We start from the raw sequence: 25985 nt of genomic DNA, 5'->3' as shown, positions 1-25985 counted from the left end.
GTTTGTTCACAATTAATTTATTCATAGCCTATAGACCTAGCAAATTGGCAAATGGAAGGAAATCAATTCAGATGGAGAGATGGGTAATAGAGATGCCTCAGGACTTTAGAATACAGTTTGTTTGACAATTTGGTGCTAAATGTTCCAGTAAGTTTTCCTGGTTATTTTTTTGCAGCATGAAACCAAACACGCTTCAGTTTACCTGAAAATGAACTGCACCAGGAAAATGAACCTGAAATAGACAAACATTTAGTACATGCTGACCAACATAGCTCTCTGAGCTGCCAGGATTTCCTTATGTAATGCGGCAACTCTGTCCCTAATACAGTTGTTTTAGCCTACAGTTATAAAGAAACTAAAAGGTTACAGTTTCGCTGCTGTGTTTAAGCTTTAAGTACACATGCTAGTTTAGCTCTAACAGAGCTACAAACGCACTCCTTTTTCACTGGATTCCATTTGGTCTTAAATGTGTCTTTTCCACCCTTATGGTTAATCTTTCTTTGTGCTGCTCTCATGCAGTCCAATCCTTTCTCATCAATTCAATACCAAGGCTGCTGTTCAGCCAAGTAAACATCGTAGCAGTGGAAAGATGTACAAGGCATTTTACAACAATAGATCTACAGTAAGTCTTATTTTTATAAAGTTTTTTTATACTACTTCCACATTGCAAATTAGATTGGTTTGGATCACTTGGAATCAGACAAGATGTTAAAAAGAGATCTGTACATGGCCGCTGTGGAAACAAAATACATACATTGTACAATCTATTTCCATTTCAAAACTGTCAGTGCATATCAGTCACTTCTGGATCGCAACTAGTGACTGCAGGTTTCTTGTTGAATTAAACTACTAAAAAATAAAATTCCTTTTTATTCAATGTGTAATTTAGTTACAGTCCAGCTTAATTTGTGTATTTACTGCATTCCTTGCTTATTTAAATAGATATTTTTTTGCAGTAGTAGTTTAATGCAGGTTGCTGTTTTCCATATTTCACCAGCAGAGGTCGTGGTAAATCAATTCAGATCTGCAGCACTGCGCTTCCCTGTGGCACTCCATTGACTCAGCATAGGGCTACTGATTTTCCATTCTGAGGAATAGCAAATTCCATTTTTTCAAAAATGTCGAATTCTGTTTTTCCCACCTTCTATCAACTTATTAATAATTAAACATGGCATTTGAACATAAATATAATATTGAAAACTAAAATAAGTAAATTAATAAATATTACCACCATTTTCTTTCTTTCTCTTTTGTTGTTGTATTAAAGCCAAGATATTCAATCAGGCTCTTGTTGCTGTAACAGTAAGTAATGCACCTGAAGACACTTCAAACCTGTCATAATGTTTATAAACATCACTTGGCTCATAGACATTAAAATAACAAGGAAAATTTAATTATATTACAACAGTTCAGAAAACAAGCACTGTTGTGAGAATCATATTTATAGTCTTCCACTGACACTGTAGTTCAGTCTTATTGCTGGCACTACAATAACAATAAATCATATTTTAACAAGCGGTTTGTCTCCAGACAGAATGCATTTATGAAACAAACAGTATAGTGACTGCATCCTTTACACAGTAAAGCCATCAATTTCCTTTAAGCAACATATAACTAGAAAAATAGGCTTGAGCTTGTTTCTTCATCGTCAGACAATAGTTGTGTGGAAATGAAAGCAGACTCACACAGGTTTTTCAGGTTAAGAACATAAGAACATAAGAAAGTTTACAAACGAGAGAAGGCCATTCGGCCCATCTTGCTCGTTTGGTTGTTAGTAGCTTATTGATCCCAGAATCTCATCAAGCAGCTTCTTGATGGATCCCAGGGTGTCGGCTTCAACAACATTACTGGGGAGTTGGTCGGTTCCAGACCCTCACAATTCTCTGTGTAAAAAAGTGCCTCCTGTTTTCTGTTCTGAATGCCCCTTTATCTAATCTCCATTTGTGACCCCTGGTCCTTGTTTGTTTTTTCAGGTTGAAAAAGTCCCCTGGGTCGACATTGTCAATACCTTTTAGAATTTGGAATGCTTGAATCAGATCACTGCGTAGTCTTCTTTGTTCAAGGCTGAATAGATTCAATTCTTTCAGTCTGTCTGCATACGACATGCCTTTTAAACCCGGGATAATTCTGGTCGCTCTTCTTTGCACTCTTTCTAGAGTAGCAATATCCTTTTTGTAATGAAGTGACCAGAACTGAACACAATATTCTAGATGAGGTCTTACTAATGCATTGTAATGTTTTAACATTACTTCCCTTGATTTAAATTCAACACTTTTCACTATATATCTGAGCATCTTGTTGGCCTTTTTTTATAGCTTTCCCACATTGTCTAGATGAAGACATTTCTTAGTCAACATAAACTCCTAGGTCTTTTTCATAGATTCCTTCTTCAATTTCCGTATCTCCCATATGATATTTATAATGCACATTTTTATTTCCTGCATGCAATACTTTACACTTACAGTTCTCGAATGCAGCATTTTAATAAGCCGGGACACTACACTGGGCAGGTAAAAGCTTGCTGCTTCACAAGCCAGTGGTACAACTACAGCTGAGCAGTGTAGTGCTACTCAGACTGTGAGTGAAAATAATACAAGAAAAGAAAGTCAAAAGCACACTGTTTTTGCCGTGTGCTACAGCCAACTAAGTGCAGTCTCTGGTTTCTTTCTTGGTTATCTTTAGTCCCCTTTCTCTCTGGCTGTTTCTTCTCTCCAATTCTCTCTCTATTCTTCAGCTCTCTTTTGTCTCACACCAAACCGTTCGTCTTAGCAGCCGGCTACTTATCCCCCATCCCCCCATCCAGGCCACGCACGCGGTGCACCAGCAACCAATCCCAATCATGCACGGCTTCCCGCTCTCGATTCCTTGATTGTTGCAACATCTAGTCTCCTGATTTGTGACATCAATGTTGTCATTGATGTCCCTGGGCACCTGCTGCAATTGAACCTTTAACTCTGGGTCACAGAACCTTCCCGAACGCAGTTACAGCAGATCCAGGGTCGTTACAATATAATTTAATTAAGAAATAGTCATGGTTTAACATTGCTAATTATATCTTTATTAAATGCAGATAGAGTGGAAAGAAATAAACAAAACACTAATTAAATACCCAATTAATTTAGCTTACTAACTTCGGGAAAGCCCAGCCTTGAGCCCAGTACCTTAGGTCTAAGTTTTTAAGCATAGAAGAATGCAGAGCTTTGTCAATTTGTTACTGACTTTTTTTTGCTTTCTTGTTTTCTATGTGGTTATGACTGGCAATATGATCTTTAACGGTATTGACTCATGATCAATCGAATGACAGCAAAACTTGCAGAATAAGTATCCCACAATCCTCATATAGATAATCAGAAAATGTTTTAGCTCTATCTTTTGCTGAAACATTGAATTTTTTTGTCTCCGTTGGTGCAGCCGTCATCTTGAGTTTCAGCAGAGAAGCGGAAGTGAAGTCACATGATGAATGAACTCAACTTGGCTGGGTGTAGTGCAGAAGAAAAAAAAAATGCAGATGCAAGGAGAAAAAGACAACGATGCAAAATTCCATTCCCAAAATGCCTCATTCCATTCCCAAAATGCCTCATTCCATTCCCAAAATGCCTCATTCCGCAATTCCGTCCGAAAATAAGTAGCCCTACACCTCAGTATCCGGCTGATCGACCACGGAATAATTTCCACAGGAATACAAACGTTTTCTGATCTAGGCAAGATCTTTAACATAACATAAATACATTTAAATACAAATAAATGCACATAACACATATTTAATTCAAGGTTTGGTATGTATTGTGGATTTGTGTAAAGAATACACTGTGTAATATATCTCATACATACTGTATATTAAATACATTATAAATATATCTGAAGTATAATCAAATATTTATGTAAGTATATAATGTGGTTTAGATGTGAATATTGTAGTCTTCAACTTTCATCAGAAATGAATGGACTATGTCCTTCCCTTAAAAAGCAGCCCCATGGAACTGCCATCCCTTTTATCTGGAATGTTGCAGCTATAGAAGAACGATCCATCCCTCTGGAATACAGGAGGAACTGTGACTTCCATTTAAAGCACACACCTCCAATACCACAGAGACACTATGCATCACTGTTTACCATGTTCCATTTATAAACTAATGGTTTTCAGAAGGGGGCATGACATAAAATCCAATCAGAGGAAATTCCTTTCACATTTTTTTGATGGACAATGGATCATATGTGCAGAGCTAGACAAAATGGCCATTGTAAACATAGCCAATGTATGGTACCAATATACAACACATAGGAAAAATTGTTTAGTAATATTTAAAAAATTTGATGTAAGTAAACTGATGCACTTTGTCTATTACGTTTGGCTGCCTGGTAGAATCTGATTTTCAAGACCCTGTTCTCTGGTAACCTCTCTTTAATCAGCAAGTGATTACAGCTCAGGAATCCTTGGTACTGTATACCAGCATGAAACCTTCAAGTGATATTGAATGCTTTACAAAGGGGCTTGCACGGTTTGAAGCATAATCACAAAGAGGATCGAGGTCTTTCAACCCCCTCAGCCTAAGAGAATTGAAATACAATTCAGGGCGTCACCTAACAAGTGGTTTCTACTGTTTGTTTTTTAAATACAGGCTATATTGTGTTGACATGAGAAAATAAAACAATACATTCCTAGTAACCTCACAAATGTTACAGAATGGCAGCCTGGGTGAATTTATTTGAAAAGGACAGGCCTCTTTGAAAGAAGTTTGTGACAAAAGCCGAATGGTATATACAGATTATTATTCTGTTTAGGGCAATGTTTATGTAGTAAGCAGCTATTTCATTGTATAGTTTAATTGCAGTAGCTAAGGTCTCTTCATTAATGACCACAGGTCTAAATATTGCCTATATAAAACATTAAAAAGGGACTTGGCATTTTACATCTGTTTACAAACATAAACACACAGGGCCCCAGTGTTCAATAAATCACTGAAATCATTTTACGATGTACTAGCATGTACAGTATGTTAGTGACATATATACTCTGCTACAGCTGTAAATACAAAATCAGAGCCATCAGTATCATAAAAAAAGTAGATCGCCATGACGTAAATCCACTGTATGTACAAATAAGTGTGACATGCCTACATCTCCACTATATCCCTGTTGCTGGTGATAAGTTTTCCTAATGATAAAACATGGCCAAGGGAGATGATGGACAACACAGTTCTAGAACATTCACAGCAGTAGGTGATGTAGCCGACTACTGTAAGTGTTACATCATTAACTTTTAAATGTGACATGCATTTGTCTCACAAAGGGCCTTATCCTTGTGAACAAAATGGTCTATTTCTCAGTTTGGTCCACTAGGGATTAAACTATATGTAAAAAGGCTCTAAATTCCTTGGAATTCACTGCTATATGGTTTGAAAATAAATGGGATGGTCTTGTCTTTTCATTGCCAGTAATTACACTGCAAGTCATGAATATTTATTGACCTTTTTTATGAGCTGGTTTTCAGTGGATGCAAACATCATGGTTCAGTCTGCAGTATTAATGTACTCAAATGCTAACAGCAGCAGGAGAGAGCAATTAAACATTAGTAAAAAGCCCTCTAGATTTTCATGTTTATTCAGACAATATACATGTGCCAGGAGGTAAACATGGTGGGCTTTAGGTAAAAACAAATATCTAGAAATTCAATAATGGTAAACTGCAAACACACTATCAATACTGAAAACAGTTTTTTGCCGAAAGCTTCACATTTGCGTCGATTTCCTTCCTAATCTTTTTTATTTTATTTTATTACTCTATACAGATCTATAGTAATGCAAAGGTATTTTGAAAGCAAGCTTTTTGTCTGTTGTTACAGCTCGATATGTTATCCTTAAGTGCCATAGCTTTTGTCATATTCAGGGATATCCCATGCAATTCTAACTCCCCGTTAACAATTAAACACTTTATTTAATGGGGGGATTGTGAGCCACATTATTCTGAACACAGTTTGCAGGTCAGAAAGCTGTCCCTTGCGTAGTTTGCAGTTCTCCAAATCAAAATCCCAGTTGGAGATTGGGATCCCCACCAGTAGAATTTCAAATCTTGTATAATTTGAAACAATCTTCTCACTGTAAGTAATATGAAGAAAGCAGCTGACGATAAGCAACGTTATATGCTGCGGGAAGTGTTCAAGCAGTGGCAATGCAGCAGTTTTAGGCAGATATATTTACTTGACCTTGATAATGAATACTGATTCTATTAACACATTCACTCTCTAAGCCACTTACAACAGCAAAGCAACCCTGTGCTCCACCAAATGTATGTACTGCGCCATCAATCGCATTGTTACCCGATCCAACTGGCAACACCTATTATATGAATGAGATGCCAGACATTTTTGCTCAAGAGAGATAATTTTAATACAAACATATCTATGTTCAACTGTTGCCTAGCAACATAGCACAGCTCCTTGACAAACCTAGGATTTTAACACATTTCCGTTGTAAAAACTAACAATACTACTAAAATCTAACTATACATTAATCTGTCTGTCTTTATTGTCAAGTTACGTTATGCCTAAAGCTTTCACCTGCGAATTTGTAATATTCTCAAATTCCATCATTAAGTTAGACCTCTCAAAAAGCAGTAACATTAAAATTAAATTTGGAGACATGCACCAGATAATGAAATCTGCACTACAGCAACTGCACCAGTATGTTGGTAGAAAATTGGAATAATTTATATGTGCCATATATATATATATATATATATATATATATATATATATATATATATATATATATATACACTGTATATACAGTATATCAAATTTGAATTTGCCTCTCAATATTAAAGACTTTAAATCCAATTTAGTCTACCCCATGAAAGAGGAGACAATTCAGTCCACGATCTCCTTTTCACTCTTTGACTCGTGAATAAGCTGATGTAATGTAATGCACTTTTGGTTTTATGTAGAAGGCTTGGTGCTTTATTAATACAAAACATATTGTATCAGAACAATCTACTGAGGGAAGCACTGAGCAGCACTATACTCATTCACACTGTTCAAAGACAGGGATCTGTTTAGATTGCTGTGACATATCAGCTATTATCAGAAACAAAAAGCTAAATGAAAGGGCTAGTGCCAAAAATACAAGTATTTAAAGAGTAAGTAGCGGAGTTCCAAAAAACATAGCGTTACACGTTCCCCACGTGTTGCTACAACTGTTTAAATACCGTACCTGAAATTCTTCTTTTCATTGTTAACATCCTGACAACTTTGTATAAGGTTATAACTTATATATCTTCCTCTAACACATTGGTGCATTTGTTGCCAACATTTCGTAGTGCAGATTTCATTATCTCTGGCACTGCGTTCAGAAACAGACCACAAGTTTTTATTATGTTTTTAAACATTGATAATATCAGCTCAATCCGACACCGCTCCATTGACTCTCAACAAAAAATCTTCTCCCGAGCGCTCTATCCCACAACCCTTAGCGCAGCATGATGGAGGACCCCAATCATACTTTTACAAGTGAAATCATTTTGGTGGTCTCAGCCTTGCCCCAGTGTGTACTGTACAGATTTGGTATAACAAAGATGCCTAAACCCCAATCATACCTTTACATACAACTGCTGAAACTCATCCAGGTTGAGCCTGCCGGTGGGACAGTCTTTCAGAAATCCCTTGTACCACTGTTTCAGTTCATGTTCATTAAACTCTGTGCTCTTCACCAGATCCTCCATGACTTCAGGGGCCAGTTTGCTGTTCTGTTTCCCCATTGTTTCTGCAGAAAAGAACACAATGTCATTTATGTAATTACCTGTGGCTTCATGTGTAAATTCCTTTGCTAAATGTTACAGAAAATGTCAATGATAAAAACTCTATGCACAGTACCAGTAGTTATCTTATAAATAACTACTGGTACATGGTCATTTTACTTTTTAAAAAATCCTTGCCCAATAAAAAAACAGATATTTACAAAAATTCCAGTCTTCAAGTGAAGCATATTGTATTGAATTAAGTATTATTCTAATTTTATATGCATTAGCAAGATCCAGAATTATAACTTGTTACTGTTGTTATTCAGTACCAGACTCTATGTAATAGACCTATGTATTGGGTCTCTGTATTAATACTGCTTATATATTAGCAGAATGGTACTGTGTGAGAACATCATACTGCAGTACCAGATTATCACTATTAAAATACAAAAATGTATGAATGCAATTTTTTTTGTACCAGACATATGTGACATTTACTTTGAAATAAATATAAACATGTGCTATTATTCATTAATCAGTTTGAGAATACCAAAGAAAATGTATTAAGATGTTATTATTGTATGAATAATGCCGTACATGAATAACTATAATAAAGAGTTTAGTTAATACAACCGAATGCTTGCAGGCTTGTGATATCAGCTGTACGTTTTACATTAAAAAATGTAAGTTTGACAGAGACAAGAGATATTTTTCACCATACATATTACGATTGTAAGTCGCCCTGGATAAGGGCGTCTGCTAAGAAATAAATAATAATAATAATAATAAAAAAACAGTGCTAAATGTCGATAACAGAAAATTAACATCTTTCACAATCCATACAACAATTTCTTGAGCCTTTATTTTCTACTACACTTATTGTGGCAGTCAGATATTCTTGAAGAACAGAATGGTTGTATTATAAAGCTGCTTGAATGAGTTGAAAGGCATAAATATTCTTCTCACATTTGAACGTTTGCATGACTTTGATTTTAACCCTGGATTAGAAAACACGACTTCCAGCCCCACATTTAGTTCTGTTTGTTCCCCTCTGTTCACATCTGCACACTTTTTGTGCTATGAGCTTTACATGCAGCATGCCTAAACATGGCTATAATGTAAATTATTCTTTTTTTTATTATGATTGAGCTAAAAGCTGCCACTAGAATAGAGCTATTGCATCACATGTTGCAGCATATTTAGTGGATAATCTAGCAGACTTCACAGAGAACCAGCTCAAACCGGTTTGTTTTTGCTTTGCTCCCTATAGAACCTAACAAGTGCCTATATTTTCTTTAGAGCAGACCACAGCAAGGATGGATGGGGGTTTCCACACCATAATAGAGGCTTGAAATTTGGCGTGGCTAACCTTGCTGTCTGACCTTTTGAAGTTCAATTGGATTTGACCACTGTGACTTACATATGTAAAGAAATATTCATATATTTATTTATTTTTATTTTAATATTTACTTTAAAGGAAGAAGAAACACCGATACAGTAGGTTACAAGGATTTTTATACTTAGTGAATCAATATAATGTAATGTGCAACAATAACTGTGATTTATATCACAATGGGTGCATCACGGTCAAGGTCTTGTTTTATTTTACAAGACAAGCATACAACTCTTCTGATGAAGAAGAATTGACCATTACAGCCTCTACTAGATACATATGAAGCTTAAATCTCAACAAAAGAAAATCTCTAGCTGGATTCCCCCTATCTTTTTAGGCATGCATTCAACTGTTCTCATGGTGAAGAAAAATGGACAAGTAGAGCCTCTGCTAGCTAAATCTAAATGAAGGGCACATGAAGCTTAAATCTTAACAAAAGAAAATCTCTAGCTAGCTACCCCAGGCAAGCACTCCATTCAATTACACCAATGAGGGCAAGAATAAATCAACAAATATGAAGTGTTCACCTCTGACCTCTCCTCTCTCCCTTGTCAACTTACATACAATATAGACCATTTCCATTAAGAGTGCTTCATATTTTCTTCCAACCAGATTAACAACATAAAAAACCAAGTCAGCTGTCATTTTGTGAGATCAGAGGTCACAAAACATCGTAAGCTTTCTTTAACAAAGGCTATCAAAAAGAAATGAACAGTAGGTTTTCCTGATGTTACTTCCAGCACATGCAGAACCTCACGCCTGCAAATGGCAAAACCAAAATATTATTTAGTATGCAACACAGAATGCACAAAAAGAAGCTGTTTAAGTGACAACAAACAATAAAGAAGTACAGGGACTGGCCTCCAGTTTAAAGATTTCGTAATGACTAAACGATATCTAAGCTGAGGCGGGTACACTTTTGATCTAAAACACATGATGGGGTATTTGTATTTTGTGAAGAAAACACATTTCTATTTAGGCTTCTGAAATACACATATATAAATATATATACATTTTTCTTTACACATTCACATATGTGATAATGTACAGCAATGAATGCATCATAGTGGATTTATAGTAAAACGTTAAAGAATGACTGTACAGAAATACACTGCCTGGGCACTGAATTAAGGACACCACACAGCTTTAGCTGGCACCATGCAGTTTGACGGAAATCATATGATGTGTTCAGGTGACCAGAGGCTAGCAGATACATCAATAATGGAAACTGACAAACTATGAGACAAAGCCTGGAGTGAGTGTGTGTACGTTTAGGACATTTCTTGAGTGGAAAAAACACCATGAAAGAACAGAAGCCTAACAGTGCCCAGATAGAACAGGGAAACCCTAACAGAAGACACCTTGCATGGCTTATGACTAAGAACAGGCATGCAGGCATCAGCAGAAATAGCATTCAGGCAGTATGTAAATAACAGGAAATGAACAGGTACGGAAACAGCATATACCCTGCGATGGCTGAAGACATTAACTAGATACAAATGGTTCCATAGTGACAGTCTGCACTAACCCTAACAAACATACACACTCACCATTTTCTGTAACACTGTTGAGTGAATATTGCATTCTTAAATCATCCAAATCTGATATTCACTTATCATTCCAGTAACCAGCTCACTTTTTGCTTTGTCATGCTTCATGTTCTACTGTGCCGAGTAATAATATTTAATACTTGTGTTTTACACTTCAATATGTCACTTCAACAAACAAAAATTCAAAGAAAATATTTAGTTCCTTGTGATGTATCAATAGGTCATATTCCCCTTCATCCCATCATTATTTATTAACAGCAACATGGACTAAACCCAAAAAATGTCATCATGAACTGCCTTGGAGAATTGAGAAATATGTTTTAATACATTTGCCAATGAACCCTCAAGCTGACACGGTCGCTCTGAAAAGAAAGGTTGCACAACCTTTTCTTTTCATCTGAAAAAGTAGGGATATCTGATGCTGATGCAGTGTAGCACGGTATATACAATACATTATATGTTCAAACAAAGAAAACACTTCAAAGAGCCTATTAAATATGTAACAGGATCCTAACCAACTATAATTGATTGCTGCCATTTGTGGTTAAGAAACCAACCTATCTAGTTCATGACCAACACGAAATAGATAGGACAAACTGTTAAAGACATCAAAAATTGAAAGAGTTACAGTTTGCTAGCTAAGTCTTTTTAATCACTGATTCACCTGTGCAACCAATATTGACCGTCTTTTATGAGCTGCAATATATTTAGTTTTATACTTATCCTATAAAATGCTGATATTAAAACCAATAGATACATTCAATTTCATTAGATTTACAAGTGGAACATTGACTTCGACTGACAATAATACAGAATCATGCAGGTGCTGTACCAGTAAATTAACAGTGGTTGGGATTCTGCAATTACTTATATTACAATGATTGAAGTTGTCAGCGTTTTTTGTTTGTTTGTTTGTTTGTTTGTTTGTTTGTTTGTTTGTTTGTTTGTTTGTTTCTGTGTTCATTTGCAGGTAGCAGGTAACCATTTTGCACTTCCATTAGCTACATACATCTCAATTGTGTAGTTTGAAAAGAAAAACATGTTACAGCACACATGTATATTAATCTTATAATGATATCTGGTACTGCTTCCGGTTAAAGGAAACTCTCACTTTCTATGCCTTGTTCGTGGGTTATCTGTTTGCACTTGTATTCCCTGGGTCATTTCACCTGAGCAGTGTCTTCTGGGTAAAAGCATGATATTGGTGGAAAGAATGTCAATCAATAGGGAAAGCAGCTGGTTGGTTATTGACAGGAAAGAAGTCAAAACTGCACATTTGAGACCTATATAATGAATGGATGTGCACGGCAGAAAAATTGTATGGAACTATTTTGTTAACTACTGTAGGTAGGCTAAAGATTATACTACCCTGAAGAAACCACGTGACTACTAAATAAAATAGCTGTTATAGACACCATACTGTACACATTTGTGATCCTATTCTACAACAGTGAGGAACACCTATTTCTTTGCTGCACAGATATGTTTGTAAACAGCAGTGATCTATGAGTGACCTTGTAGCTGACACATTAGAACACATTTAATAAATCACAGGATTCCTCCTGAAAAGAAGACCAAATTGGGTTGGTACATCGATCTCCTCTAAGACTTGCATTGTGCATTCTCTGTAACCCCTTATCAGTTCTTGAACCAGCATGATCTTGGTTGTAAATGAGCAAAAACAGCTCTGAACAGCTTTTAACCAATACTGTTAGTTTTATTTTAATTAATTAATTACAACATGACAGTAAAGCTTTCAAGAGTAATTCTAAAAATAAGACTTATTTTTCACTCATACTGCAAGCATTAAGTACTAGTGTTAGATTTTATAATCACGTATTCTACATCATATACAAAGTAGTATGTGCAGAAAAATAAATTAAGGGGGTGATGACTATGTATTTTGCCCGTTCACTTTTTTTGCTCTGTGTATATGCAATGTGCACTAGTATTCTGTTTTGTTATGGTTTGGCATTTAAACGGTTTCAAATGAAATAAAAAAAGGCATTCAGATGACTCCAGAAGGCCGACATTGACTAAAAAAAAAAAGAAAAAAGAAAACAATACAGCACACCCTGCACAAGCATTGGTTTGACCCATGGTCCAATGACCCATTAAAAAAAACAATTAGGCTAGATAGTTGTTAGCTTCGTTTGTTTTTATTCTCTATTAATTAAATTATATTCATTGAAAAAAGGCAAGAGAGAACCTGACCATTATTATATATATATATATATATATATATATGAAAGCGTTTAACTTCAGCACTAACACATCTTTACAACACGTAGATAGCAGAGTACTCGTCCCTGGCAGTCTCTGTTGAACTTTCATAGCGGAAGAGGTGCCGGGGGTCTGCCTTGTCAAGCCCAGAGGTGCTGGCGCTGAGCATAAAGTGACCGCTGTTGCCAGGTCACATTAGATAAGAATCTCTGAAATCTCTACACCAGGTTAAAATAAAACAACCACTATTTCAGGGTAAAATATTCTTATCAAAAAAGATTAAAACAATCATTATTTACATAATCAAATAACATTGAAATGTTTTATCCTAAATCATTTTATAGTGGGCTTCTGGCTGTTCTATTCCGAAATGATTCTGTGATGTGTACGTTATTTTTTATTATTAGATAATGAAAAAGACACATACATGACATTATACGTAGATATGAACAGAGGTATCCACAATCAGATTCTGGATGCTAAAAAGGCAGCAAGCAAATGCAATCTGTTCCCAGCAAAAATGTCCACGTTGACCCAGCAATGGAAAACACAGGCTGAAATATTGGCCCATAACAAGCAGCCGGCGTGGGCCCCCTGCGTGGATTTGCACATCGGGGTCATTGTGGCCCCAAGTCATTGGCACAGTGCTGGCTGCCCACATTGGCACAGTGCTGGCTGCCCGCATTGGCACAGTGCTGACTGCCCACATTGGCACAGTGCTGGCTGCCCACATTGGCACAGTGCTGGCTGCCCACATTGGCACAGTGCTGGCTGCCCACATTGGCACAGTGCTGGCTGCCCACATTGGCACAGTGCTGGCTGCTCACATTGGCACAGTGCTGACTGCCCACATTGGAACAGTGCTGGCTGCCCACATTGGCACAGTGCTGGCTGCTCACATTGGCACAGTGCTGGCTGCTCACATTGGCACAGTGCTGGTTGCCCACATTGGCATTCAATGCTGGCTGCCCACATTGGCACAGTGCTGGCTGCACGCATTGACACAGTGCTGGCTGCACGCATTGGGCCCTGCGTGGATTTGCACGTCGGGGTTATTGTGGCCCCAAGTCATTGGCACAGTGCTGGCTGCCCGCATTGGCACAGTGCTGGCTGCCCGCATTGGCACAGTGCTGGCTGCTCACATTGGCACAGTGCTGGCTGCCCACATTGGCACAGTGCTGGCTGCCCACATTGGCACAGTGCTGACTGCTCACATTGGCACAGTGCTGGCTGCTCACATTGGCACAGTGCTGGCTGCCCACATTGACACAGTGCTGGCTGCACGCATTGGCACAGTGCTGGCTGCTCACATTGACACAGTGCTGGCTGCACGCATTGGGCCCTGCGTGGATTTGCACATCGGGGTCATTGTGGCCCCAAGTCATTGGCCCAATGTGGGCAGCCAGCACCGAGCCAATGTGAGCAGCCAGCACTGTGCCAATGCGGGCAGCCAGCACTGTGCCAATGTGGGCAGCCAGCACTGTGCCAATGTGGGCAGCCAGCACTGTGCCAATGTGAGCAGCCAGCACTGTGCCAATGCGGGCAGCCAGCACTGTGCCAATGCGGGCAGCCAGCACTGTGTCAATGTGAGCAGCCAGCACTGTGCCAATGCAGGCAGCCAGCACTGTGCCAATGCGGGCAGCCAGCACTGTGCCAATGTGGACAGCCAGCACTGTGCCAATGTGGGCAGTCAGCACTGTGCCAGTGTGGGCAGCCAGCACTGGGCCAACGACTTGGGGCCACAATGGCCCCGCGCAAATGTGCAAATCCATACCCCAATGTATATAAATAATGTATAGAAAATTCCATACTTGGGGTATGTAAACTTTTGATGACAAAAAATTAATTTATAAAATAAATACATAAATATACAAGCAAATAAGTAAATCACAGGACTTTTATTAACTTATTTTCTACAGCAGCGATGACCTGGGAACCAATCGAAACAGCAGTACGCTCATTCAATCTGGCCCCAAACATGCAAAAATAAATAAATAAAAAAGAAAATTAATTATGAATTTCCAAGACACACAGAAAATAAAGAAGCAAAAAAAAATAAATAAAAAATCTTCTAACTGAAATAATTATTTATCACTAGACAAATTAGTTACCTCTGAATCCTAAACAAAATTAATTTCTTTTTTTAAAATCAGTGTTGGGCTGAGCAAAAAAGAAATAAATATTGTTTAGGATCTGCCCCTCTATAAATTTCCATAGAGAAATTAGCAGTCCAATGTGATTTAACCCCTCTAATACAAAGCCAATCATTCAGTTTAGAGCAGATCAAAGTCTGAATAAGAAACGGCAAATAAGAAACATGCGAATAAGAAATAGGCGAATAAGAAGCCAACTTCAGCCTCATTGGTTTGTCTTCATCTTTGTCATGATATTTATTTATTTTTTGTTTCAAATCAAATTTGATTACATAGAGTTGGGCCCTCACTATCCCATGCATCAGCCCAGCTATGGTGATTGTAAGCTGGTACACCCGTGTTGGGCCAGTGCAGGTTTTACATGGACTGCCTGTGCCCATGGTGCCCACTCTATGCCAGCATGGGCCCAATGACTACATTTTTGCTGGGTTCAGTGATATTTTTGGACGAGAGCCCAACAAAACCATCTTATTCAATTCTCCCTGAGATATGAAAGCATTAAAGAAAAACGGTTAAGAAAGGAGCTGCCCAAACAAATTTATTTTACTATGCATACCATATTCAACAATAAAAAAACTCACCTTATTGCAAGTTGATCAATAACATATCATCCCAAATTATATGATCCTTTTTCTTTCTCTTGGTCTAGTGTTATAGTACTTGGAAAGTTTCATTGTTTTAAGGCAATACTTTTTTCCAAACCTTGATCTTGACTTCTGAAATGACTTCTGAACTCCCCACTCTCTATATTCCCTTCAAAAACAACTCCCACACAGACCCGGATCATATTCTTTGACTAATGTTACATGAGGAATGTAAGACTTTCCCTGCAAAAACAACATTGAACAGTAAATTATACAACTAACAATAATGACCTAAGATTAAACACATAAAAACAAAAAGATTAAAAAGACAAATGGACAACCCAATGGCTTTCAAAAATCAAATATACAGTACTTCTTGTTTTACATGACAACGTAGGCATAATATTTTTCTATACTGACATTTAGTTATATTTACAGGGGATATTTTATTCATTGATTTACCTGACAGTCTTGATATGCAGTACTGCAGGATTCAATGCAGTATGACACATTGTTGCAGTGCCTGCGTGAAACCGCTATGTGGTATCACACCCTATCAAATCCTATGCATATCCTAACTTCAACCTTAGGGCTTCACATATATTCATACACTTGTGAAAATTACAGTCCCTGATTGAAGAGTACTGTACATGCTCCTCAGCAGTCAGTACTGCAGAAATCATCTTTCTGATTAACACAAAATGTGTTGGGCTGAGAACACTGGCACTGGTGGCCATAAATATTGTATCCCCTTTTCCATGTATTTTAAAATAAAGAATACAAAATTACATTTTGTTACCTAAATATTATTTAAATATTACAAAAATAGCATGTACTAAGATAAAGCTCCAGGATATTTATGGATGGTGCTTGACATGAAGAAATGTACTACATCCATACCAAGACAGTGCCTGGAAGTGATGAGGGTCAAGAAAGGGTCCATCAATACTTAATGCAGCAATTTGAATGCAAAGCAGTACTTTTTTTTGTCTCCATGTTCATCTTGCATAAATGCACTTTTTTATGTCTACATTTTTGCAGTCTAGAGCTGGCCAATGCCAGAATGGAGTTTTACGTGGAAGATTTTTTAAGTGGCAAAAAGGTCAGCTTAGTTTTACAAATGATGGTTCAATATTCATGCTACAAAAAACAAACAAACAGAAAAAAACAATGGCAGGAGGTATATATAACATTGCCATAATCAGTGAGAGGAAATATTAATTGCATAATAACCCTCTTTCATGCCTGCGTGATGCATATTTTGTTGCGGCACACAATGACTAATTTGAAATTAACTTCATTAATCAATTTTTTGTTGTGAGTATCAAACATCTGCTGAGAATCAAGCTAAAACAGACAGATACTTAAATTCTGACACTGTTTTAAAAAGTCTCACCACTGAGATTGACAACACTGTCATTGTTTTATTTATTTATGTGGAGCAAGCTGTAGGTAAGACAAATCTGATTGCAGGCTGAAAGTTAAGTTAAGAGTTAAGTTCTCTAGGTACAATCTCACCAATTTACTGTTGAGAAAATTGGTGACAAATTGTAAAAGCAACAAGGGGAATGCAATTGTATGAGAACAAACAAAAGAGGAGCACACACGATTATTATTGGTGATGATTGCTGACGTAGAAATGGGTGTATTAAGTGAATTGCCTCAGAGTAAGTGAGAGATTTCCAATTTTGAAGGATTACATTGCTCTCCAAAAAGGTGAATGTTATTGGGGAAAGTTACATTGATCAAGACAAAGCATGGCATATTACGGTAACCTTTTCAGGATTTCAGCATTATTTTGTTTTTATGAAAAAATATACAACAACCATTACATTTATTTAAATACGTTTTTAATACCTTAGTAATTACAATCATATTATAAACAAAAAATGATAAATAAAAATAAATAAATAAATAAATAGTTTCAATAAAAACCTGTATTGAGCTGTCTGAAACAAGCGGTCACCTGCTCTTACCAGCCAGTTAACCCCAAAACAGAGTTTCCTTTTTCAATATAAGTAAAAGACAGGGTCAACTTAATAAGTCAACACATATTTTGTCATCAATAATTTCAGATTTCATTGTATTTAAAATCTTTCTCTAAAAATGTGTTCCATTTATTATACAATAGTATTTAACAGAATGAACAGGCTATGTGTTCATGCCACGTAAATTCACAAGCAATTACGTTTGTGTTGGGATTCATCTGAGGATTTTGAGCACTCCACAATAGGTAGTTGTTCTAGTGTCAGTGATCCAATGGCAGTGAAGGCAATCTATGTCCTAAGATTCTATACCATAATCATTGAAAGTGGTTGCAGAGTAACTAGGATCTTGCCATATGTCTTACTTGATCTATAGCAAGCTTGGGTATGCATGGTAAATCCCAGTTACATACTGTATGAGAAAACACTGTATATGCAACTGTTATCAATGTAAAGCATAGCAAATGCATAATATACAATAATGGGAAAGCTGTACACATTTACTGAGGTCATTATTTTTATCAAGAAAAAACAATAAAAGCTTGAATTGTAGCCCTTAACCAATCCTCTGTAAATGAAGAAGGTGCTATCAGAAATACAATCAGGTTGTATATTGTTTTGTGTTTGGTTTCTCATTTGACCATATTTTAACATTATTACATTTTTGAATATATTTTATGATCTGGAATAGTGGTGGAACTAAATTACGCCACACTTTAACTCCAGCATCACAGCATTTAACAAAGATATAGCGGGAACAGACCGTTGTAGGGCAGGTTCCTGAGTTTAGGGCCACTAATATAGCTCATTAAAATATACTTTTTCAAGATTCTGTAGATGAGGAAATAACACATTTGTTCAAATTAAGAATACACAAAAAAAGGGAATTGTTGTCACTGAAGTGTTTCCCTAGTAAGCATATTCTAACTTTTAAATTAAACAACGAGATAACTAAAAATGATATAAAAAAAAAGAATCAACCCACACCTGACCAGAAAGCATTTACAAATCCCTGGCCAACATAGTGTATAGTATATTGAATTCTAACAACTATAACTCTTAAAGGCCACTGGCTAATAATACACCCAGTTGATCACACAATGAAACACCACAGTTCTGTGATACGCTCAAAATACTATAAAGATAAACTGTATCCTGGGACTCCTTATATAAGGCTTTTGCCATTAGTCTCAGGCAATAGCCATCAGTAACACATTATTGACTGGTTATATTGATATAAAAGGCCAACATTGGGGATGAATAAAAGGAGCAAAGTTGCAAATGCCACTGTCCTAATGAATTTATCTCAGCCAAAAATTCTATTTGTTTTCTGTGTTTACTTCTAATTTACTGTGTTAGCTATATTGTTATTTTCTGAGTCGTGAACTAAGATGAACAAAATATAGTGTGTAAGATACGATTCTGTATTCCATGTCTACTCAGCATGTCACTACCATGTATATACAGCAGCACAACCATTGTATTGAAAAATTCACACACATAGAAATACTAAGTTAGCAAAATTCATATCCAAAAATGTATTCTTAGTATTTCTTGTTATTTGGTTATCCATTTGGTTATGTTTTTTAAAAGTAAACTTAAGTTATCCCTGTTGTAGTCACAATGTAATACACATCAACACACCTCCATCCCAGTGTACAATTTCCCCTTATGAATCTACAGTAGTCATATAGCACTGTTTTTCAACCCTTCCCTGGATCCTGCTGTACCAGGCTGACTTACATTCTTTCTCTGAATCTTCACTGAACTGCAGCTTTCAAAGACTCTCTACAGACTACTCTAAGAACTTACTTTCAATACACTCAACTTATCTGAACAATAGTGGCTGGGTAACCTATACCCCCTCAGTGTGGAAATCCACAGCCAATCATGTTCTACAGGGTTCTTGGGTTCTTACACAACACAGCATCCAAAAGATGCTAGGGATGTTGTATAATATAAGAACTTTCGAATACCATTTCGAAAATGATTCAGTACCATCAGGCAATCAACTTTCAGCCCTCCGTGACATTAGCTCATCAGCTGTGATTCAAATCAAGTTCTTTTCATTTTCACCTTCCAGCTTCTTAAATTTGTCAGTGTCATATTGAATGGCAATGTATTGTTTTGCTTGCTATATGTCCTATGTAGAGAGACACATGTGGATACTGGCACAGAGCAAGCCATGGGGAACACAATAATGTAATGAAAAAATGCCTACATGATGTGCTGATGAAGCCCATAGAATATCACATGGTTAATTAACTATGAATGTGATATGCAATGGGCTTCAATTGCGAACCCTTTGGCCTTTTTTTATTGCATCATTGTGTATCCATTCAGCACTCTGGATATACCCCAACTGAGGCAGCTTTATGCAAGCCCTGTATATAAAATACAAGTTCAACTTCACAATGATAAAGGAATCAGTGAAATGAGTAGTACTAAAGCTAACAAAAGGTTCCTTTCAAAACAAAACAGTACAACGTTTACATAAACCCATGTTCATTGTCAAAATGTATCATTTCTACAAGTGACACTAGTTTTCTAACATGAAAGTTTAATATTCCATAAAATGAAAACTTTTCTAAAGCAGTGTAAGTAACTAAAGCAGTGTACCCATAGTCATAATATATTTAACCTCTACTGATACTCTCTGATGACAGCTAAAACAGGAGCTCAATTCAGAGACAGTATTTACTTGGAGTGTCTTTATCATGAAGTGTTATAAATGGACCATTAGAAGGACGACCCAGATGCACTAGGTGTTACTGGCACATGTCCCACAGGCCAATAATTGTAAGAATTTCCTTCATCTTTTATTAACTATTCCCCTGAGGGTCAGGGAGAAAAAAAGTGACACAGCTATCTCGTACAGGCACAGAAAAGTAATATTTAGTCCACTGATAAGACAATGTAGAAAGGTTTTGTTTTTCCATCTCCGTTACAAACAGTGCAGTAAATAACTCAAATATACTATTTTCTTAAAAGGTCATTATAATGGAACACCATTCACAATGGTGTGTACACGTGCATCAAAGAATTAATATAGAGCACCATTGGACGTACCTGCTGCTCCTTTTACAGGTTCCATAGATTAAAGAAAATATTCTTGTTATTTTTTTCTCTATTTACTTCACAGACTCAAGCAACATATTTGCAATAATGGAAAGATGTATGATACTACTGATCAAAATCTGCTGGCAATAGCTGAAAACTCTAAGGCATACACTGTGAGCACAACCAATACTGTTGATTAGTATTACAGTGTTAGTAGTAATAGTAGTAGTTGCAGTAGTCATTGTAATTGTTATAAGTAGTACTTTACAACATTATGGAATACAGTATCTCTCAATAGCCTTCTTCAGATTGATGTATCAATAAATAACGTATGAAATTAATGACTTTGCAGCAATGATTTATGTGCGAAATGAATCTAACCAAGCAGTTAACAAAGGGTGCACATGACAAAACGTTTTCCCTCACATTTTCAAAAAGACTACTTAATATGACACAAAAAGCAAAGGTATTAATGAGTAAGCTACAAAGCACGACCAGTGAGTAGCCTGTAGGTGCATTATGTAAGGACAGTCCTTGGGTAAGCTACAAAGCACGACCAGTGAGTAGCCTGTTGGTGCATTATGTAACGACAGTCCTTGAGTAAGCTACAAAGCACTACCAGTGAGTAGTCTGCTAAGGTGCATTATGTAACCACAGCGACAGTCCTTGCTTTTTTCAACCAGGAATGACCTTGAGAGTAAACACTGTGTTAAAAGCTTACGTCTGGGAATTGAAAACGACGATTAGAAACTTGCTAAAGAGACCCTGTTTTGAGAAGTCTAAAAACGTTATGGACTATCTCGACACATATACTGATATCTATATCATTTATACTATAACTAATCAATATCCACATGTTTTTTTTTTTTTTTTTTTTATATATATATCAAGGAATCTGTTTTACAAGAATTAACGATACAAATGAATTTCCAGAATTTCGAGCAACCACGTCACCCTACTGTACATTTTGTATTACATGGTGTTAAATAAAAGATCAAAATTATGTTAATTTTTTATTTATTTTTAATTATGTCTCAATCCTAAAATTCTAGATGATGCTAAACTTTTGGCCATAGCTGTAGATGTCACTTTGTGAGTACAATGTTTACATGTTTATTGGTGTGTACACCAGTGCGCTTCTGTGGGAGAGGAGGGTCTCTAAAATAATGTAAAAGCAAAATGACGGCAATGCATTGACATTATGAATGTATGTTTGTTTGTTTGTTTGTTTTTGCAGTGTATGAAGGGAAACTATCCAATAAAATAAGTGAATGGATACTACAGTAAGTTCATTAAAGGGTTTTCAACTTTATGTAATTACTGTATATAGTAGTGTGCTGCATAGGCTTTATACAGATAACGTTACAAAGCACCAACAAGCACTGTCAGCAGTCACTTTCTTGGGTAAACGACGTGCACCCATGAGTGCAATTTAACAAGCCCCTTTAGAATAAACTCCCCTACAGCTGTAATTACACGAGGCTTTGGCTGCCAGTAATTGAATGCGATCTGTGAAAAGCTCCTGTCAGTAAATGTATGTTCAGAAATTTTAAAGGAAAAGAAACAAGAAAAAACGTAACGGTCACTGCTAAATCCATACAATTGAAACCGTGTTCGCAATATTGAAATTGTCTACTAGTACATGACATTTTCTATCATAAATAAATAAATAAATAAATAAATAAATAAATAAATAAAATAACATTGCTAGTAAAATAACCCTGGATGTTAAATATTAACATTCCACGATACAACAAAAATGTTACATACAGCAGATCATCACACACGGATTCTGATCTCCCTACCTCTCCTCTATGGCATGTACTGCGGTAAACATTTACATGCACTCTGTACCAGTATTGCTAAACATTACTCATTTTCCTAGTCCGACTGATAAAATAATTTTTACAGTAAGGCATTTTGTAGTGCTGCTGTTCAATCGCTCTTGACATAGCTCCAGTAAAACTAACGCCTTCAACACAAAGCTTTGCATTCCCATGTTTATACACATACAAACACTTAATAATAATTAAAAAAACAAACAAACAAACATTGCCTTTACATAGCAGCCTTACAACAATCACAAAAAAGGTGAGCAAAGAACGAAAATAACGAAAAGAAAATCCCATGTTACAGTACAAAAGGGTACCGTTATGTTATTTTACAACAGCACAGAAAAAAAAAAAAAAAAAAAAAAAAAAATCTTACCTCTACCGCACGTATGGAGATCTGACCTGTAAATGTTTTTATGTGAACAAAACTAATATAATTCAAGTACACCCAAATCTGATGATCCCTAACGTTCGGTCTCTAAAGGTACAAGCAGAAAATAGGTAAGGTTTGCAGATGCAGTTCCAACACAGATGCAGCAGGAACCGATCCTACTCAGGTCTTCGAGCTGAGTGACGATCGAGGTTCAGTAGAAGCTCGGCATCAGACCATGTGCATCATGAATTTATTTCATCTACTTGCTTGTCTTTTTGCAGAGAAACGTGGTTATTCGATGTCGTGTGGTTTGAGTTTGCGCAACCAGAAGCAATACGCCTCTTTCTCTGCACCTAGATTTAAACCACCGAATATCTTACATCATACAAACAAAGGGATAACTCCGGGTTGAAATGTATAGGGGGCTGGGATAGACCATGGTATTGAGGAATGCCCCAGCTGAATATTATTTTACCTGTCTTTCTATACAGTACATGCTATGGCATGCGGCCAGCTCTGATACACTGAAAGAAGGTCATGCAGTTTTATTTAATCAAGGTACACTGAATAGGTGTCAGTACTCATTAAGATGTCTATGTATTAACTGCATAACTGTTCATTAAAAGGAAGTGAATATATCTGCTGTGTATACAAGTAACTGTATAAGCACCTGAAGTAGCACATACAAATGGACTGCCCTTCACCTGACTGATTGTTTATGAACATTGCATCCCTGACATGTATTCTGTGATATATACAGTGGCTCTCAAAAGTATTCACCACCCTTGGACTTTTCCACATTTTATTGTGTTACAACATGGAATCAAAATGGATTTAATTAGGAGTTTTTGCCACTGATCAGCACAAAAAAAGTCCATAATGTCAAAATGAAAAATAAAATCTACAAATTGTTCTAAATTAATTACAAATATAAAACAGAAAATAATTGATTGCATAAGTATTCACCCCCTTTGCTATGACACACCTAAATAAGCTCTGGTGCAACCAATTGTCTTTAGAAGTCACATAATTAGTTGAATGGAGTCCACCTGTGTGTAATTAAGGTGTTTCACATGATTTCAGGTTAAATACACCTGTCTCTGGGAGGTCCCACAGTTGGTTAGTACATTTCAGGCCGTCCTCAAAAACTGAATATCTGGGCGAGAAGGGCACTAGTCAGGGAGGCCACCAAGAGGCCTATGGCAACTCTAAAGGAGTTACAGTCTTCCACGGCTGAGCTGGGAGACACTGTGCATATGGCAACAATAGCCCGGGTTCTTCACAAAACTGGTCTTAATGGGAGAGTGGCAAAAAGAAAGCCATTGTTGAAAAAAACTCACATCAAATCTCAGCTAGAGTTTGCCAGAAGGCATGTGGGAGACTCTGAGACCAAGTGGAAGAGGATTCTATGGTCTGGTGAGACCAAAATAGAGCTTTTTGGCCACACTGCTAACACCATCCCTCCCGTGAAGCATGGTGGTGGCAGCATCATGCTATGGGGATGCTTCTCTGCGTAAGGACCTGGAAAGCTCATGAAGATAGAGGGAAAAATGGATGCAGCAAAGTACAGAGAAATCCTGGAGGAAAACCTGCTGAAGTCTGCAAGAGACCTGGAACTTGGGAGAAGATTCATCTTCCAGCAGGACAATGACCCCAAACATACAGCCAAAGCCACACTGGAGTGGCTTAAAAACAAAAAAGTCAATGTCCTGGAGTGGCCCAGTCAAAGCCCGGACCTCAATCCAATTGACAATATGTGGAAAGAGTTGAAAATTGCTGTTCACCAAAGGACCCCATCCAACTTGACGGAGCTTGAGTAATTTTGCAAAGAAGAATGGGCAAAAATTGCAGTGTCCAGATGTGCAAAACTGGTAGAGACTTATCTAAATAGACTCATGGCTGTAATTGCTGCCAAAGGTGCCTCTACCAAATATTGACTCAAGGGGGTGAATACTTATGCAATCAATTATTTTCTGTTTTGTATTTGTAATTATTTTAGAACAATTTGTAGATTTTATTTTTCACTTTGACATTATGGACTTTTTTGTGTTGACCAGTGGCAAAAACTCCTAATTAAATCCATTTTGATTCCATGTTGTAACACAATAAAATGTGGAAAAGTCCAAGGGTGGTGAATACTTTTGAGAACCACTGTAAAAGCTGCATCTCCCTGTGTCAGTAGTAAATAAGAGAGAGCTATGGTAAAGCAAAGTTAAACATGGAAAAAAACTGTAAATCCATACTTTAAGTATGTTAAAACATGGGGTGCTGACAAATTACAAAACTTAAGGGGTAGAGTTTTATGTAAATGGTATCTATTTCTGCAAATAGCATCCCTGATTTGTAAAAGAGCAGACTATGAAGAGGGGTAATTGTAGCAGCTGATAGGTTGGTCAGTGCGTTTCTGTATCCAAGACTATACAAATTACACCGTGTAACAATTTTTTTTTTTTTGGTTCCTGGGTAGTAAGTGTGATTTCCTAATTGCTTATGCCTCAAAAGTATAGAAAATGGCTATTATTCCCCACAAACTTTGCTTTTGTGAGCAGGACAGTGATATTTTGAAATTTACCTAGAACATTTCTAGAACATTCCAGATAGATTCAGTGCTGAGTAAACTTGGAGTAACTTCTAGAACTTTCTAGAACTTTCCAGTAATATAAATAGTAGTATAAATACAGGGGCCTTAAGCCCACCAGTTCAGTTTAGTTCCAGCTGCCTAAGTGGATACATATCTGCATTTTTCTGAGATGGCATCAAGGTCATAGGAGACTTCAAAATGGTGGCATTCCTGATGGGTCTCTGTCACAAAGACGGCCGGAGTGGGTGGCGTCAGACCAGAATCAGGAAGTAACACACAGACGGTTGTTGTGATGAGCTGAGTGCAATGGCTGCACTCAGCGTTTATTAACAAATAAAAAAGGTTTTAAACGGTACACAAAACAGGACACGGCACTACACGCCAAAATAAAAAGACAAACAAAACGGACTATACAGTAAACAGACAGTGCACAGACAGACAAACGAAACACGGTGAGTGAGACAGTTATTCACTTTTATATTTACGTTCTTTCTTATTATTTAATTTCTCCTTCTCC

General features: G+C 36.9%; 1 protein-coding gene across 1 annotated transcript in view; it reads right to left on the bottom strand.

The window, feature by feature from the left end:
- The window catches only part of LOC117403123 (visinin-like protein 1), a 39431-nt gene extending 16256 nt beyond the window's left edge, over positions 1 to 23175 (bottom strand). The window contains exons 1-2 of the mRNA XM_034005139.3: positions 22891 to 23175; positions 7591 to 7757 (exon numbers count right to left, since the gene is read on the bottom strand). Coding sequence (XP_033861030.1) covers positions 7591 to 7752 — 162 coding nt within the window. The 5' untranslated portion in view covers positions 7753 to 7757; positions 22891 to 23175. The remainder of the gene's footprint in view (positions 1 to 7590; positions 7758 to 22890) is intronic.
- Between the last annotated feature and the right edge of the window lie 2810 nt (positions 23176 to 25985).

This window comes from Acipenser ruthenus, chromosome 5 (genome assembly GCF_902713425.1).
Source record: "Acipenser ruthenus chromosome 5, fAciRut3.2 maternal haplotype, whole genome shotgun sequence".
Taxonomy (NCBI): Eukaryota; Metazoa; Chordata; class Actinopteri; order Acipenseriformes; family Acipenseridae; genus Acipenser; species Acipenser ruthenus.
This window is presented reverse-complemented; position numbering and strand designations above follow the sequence as displayed.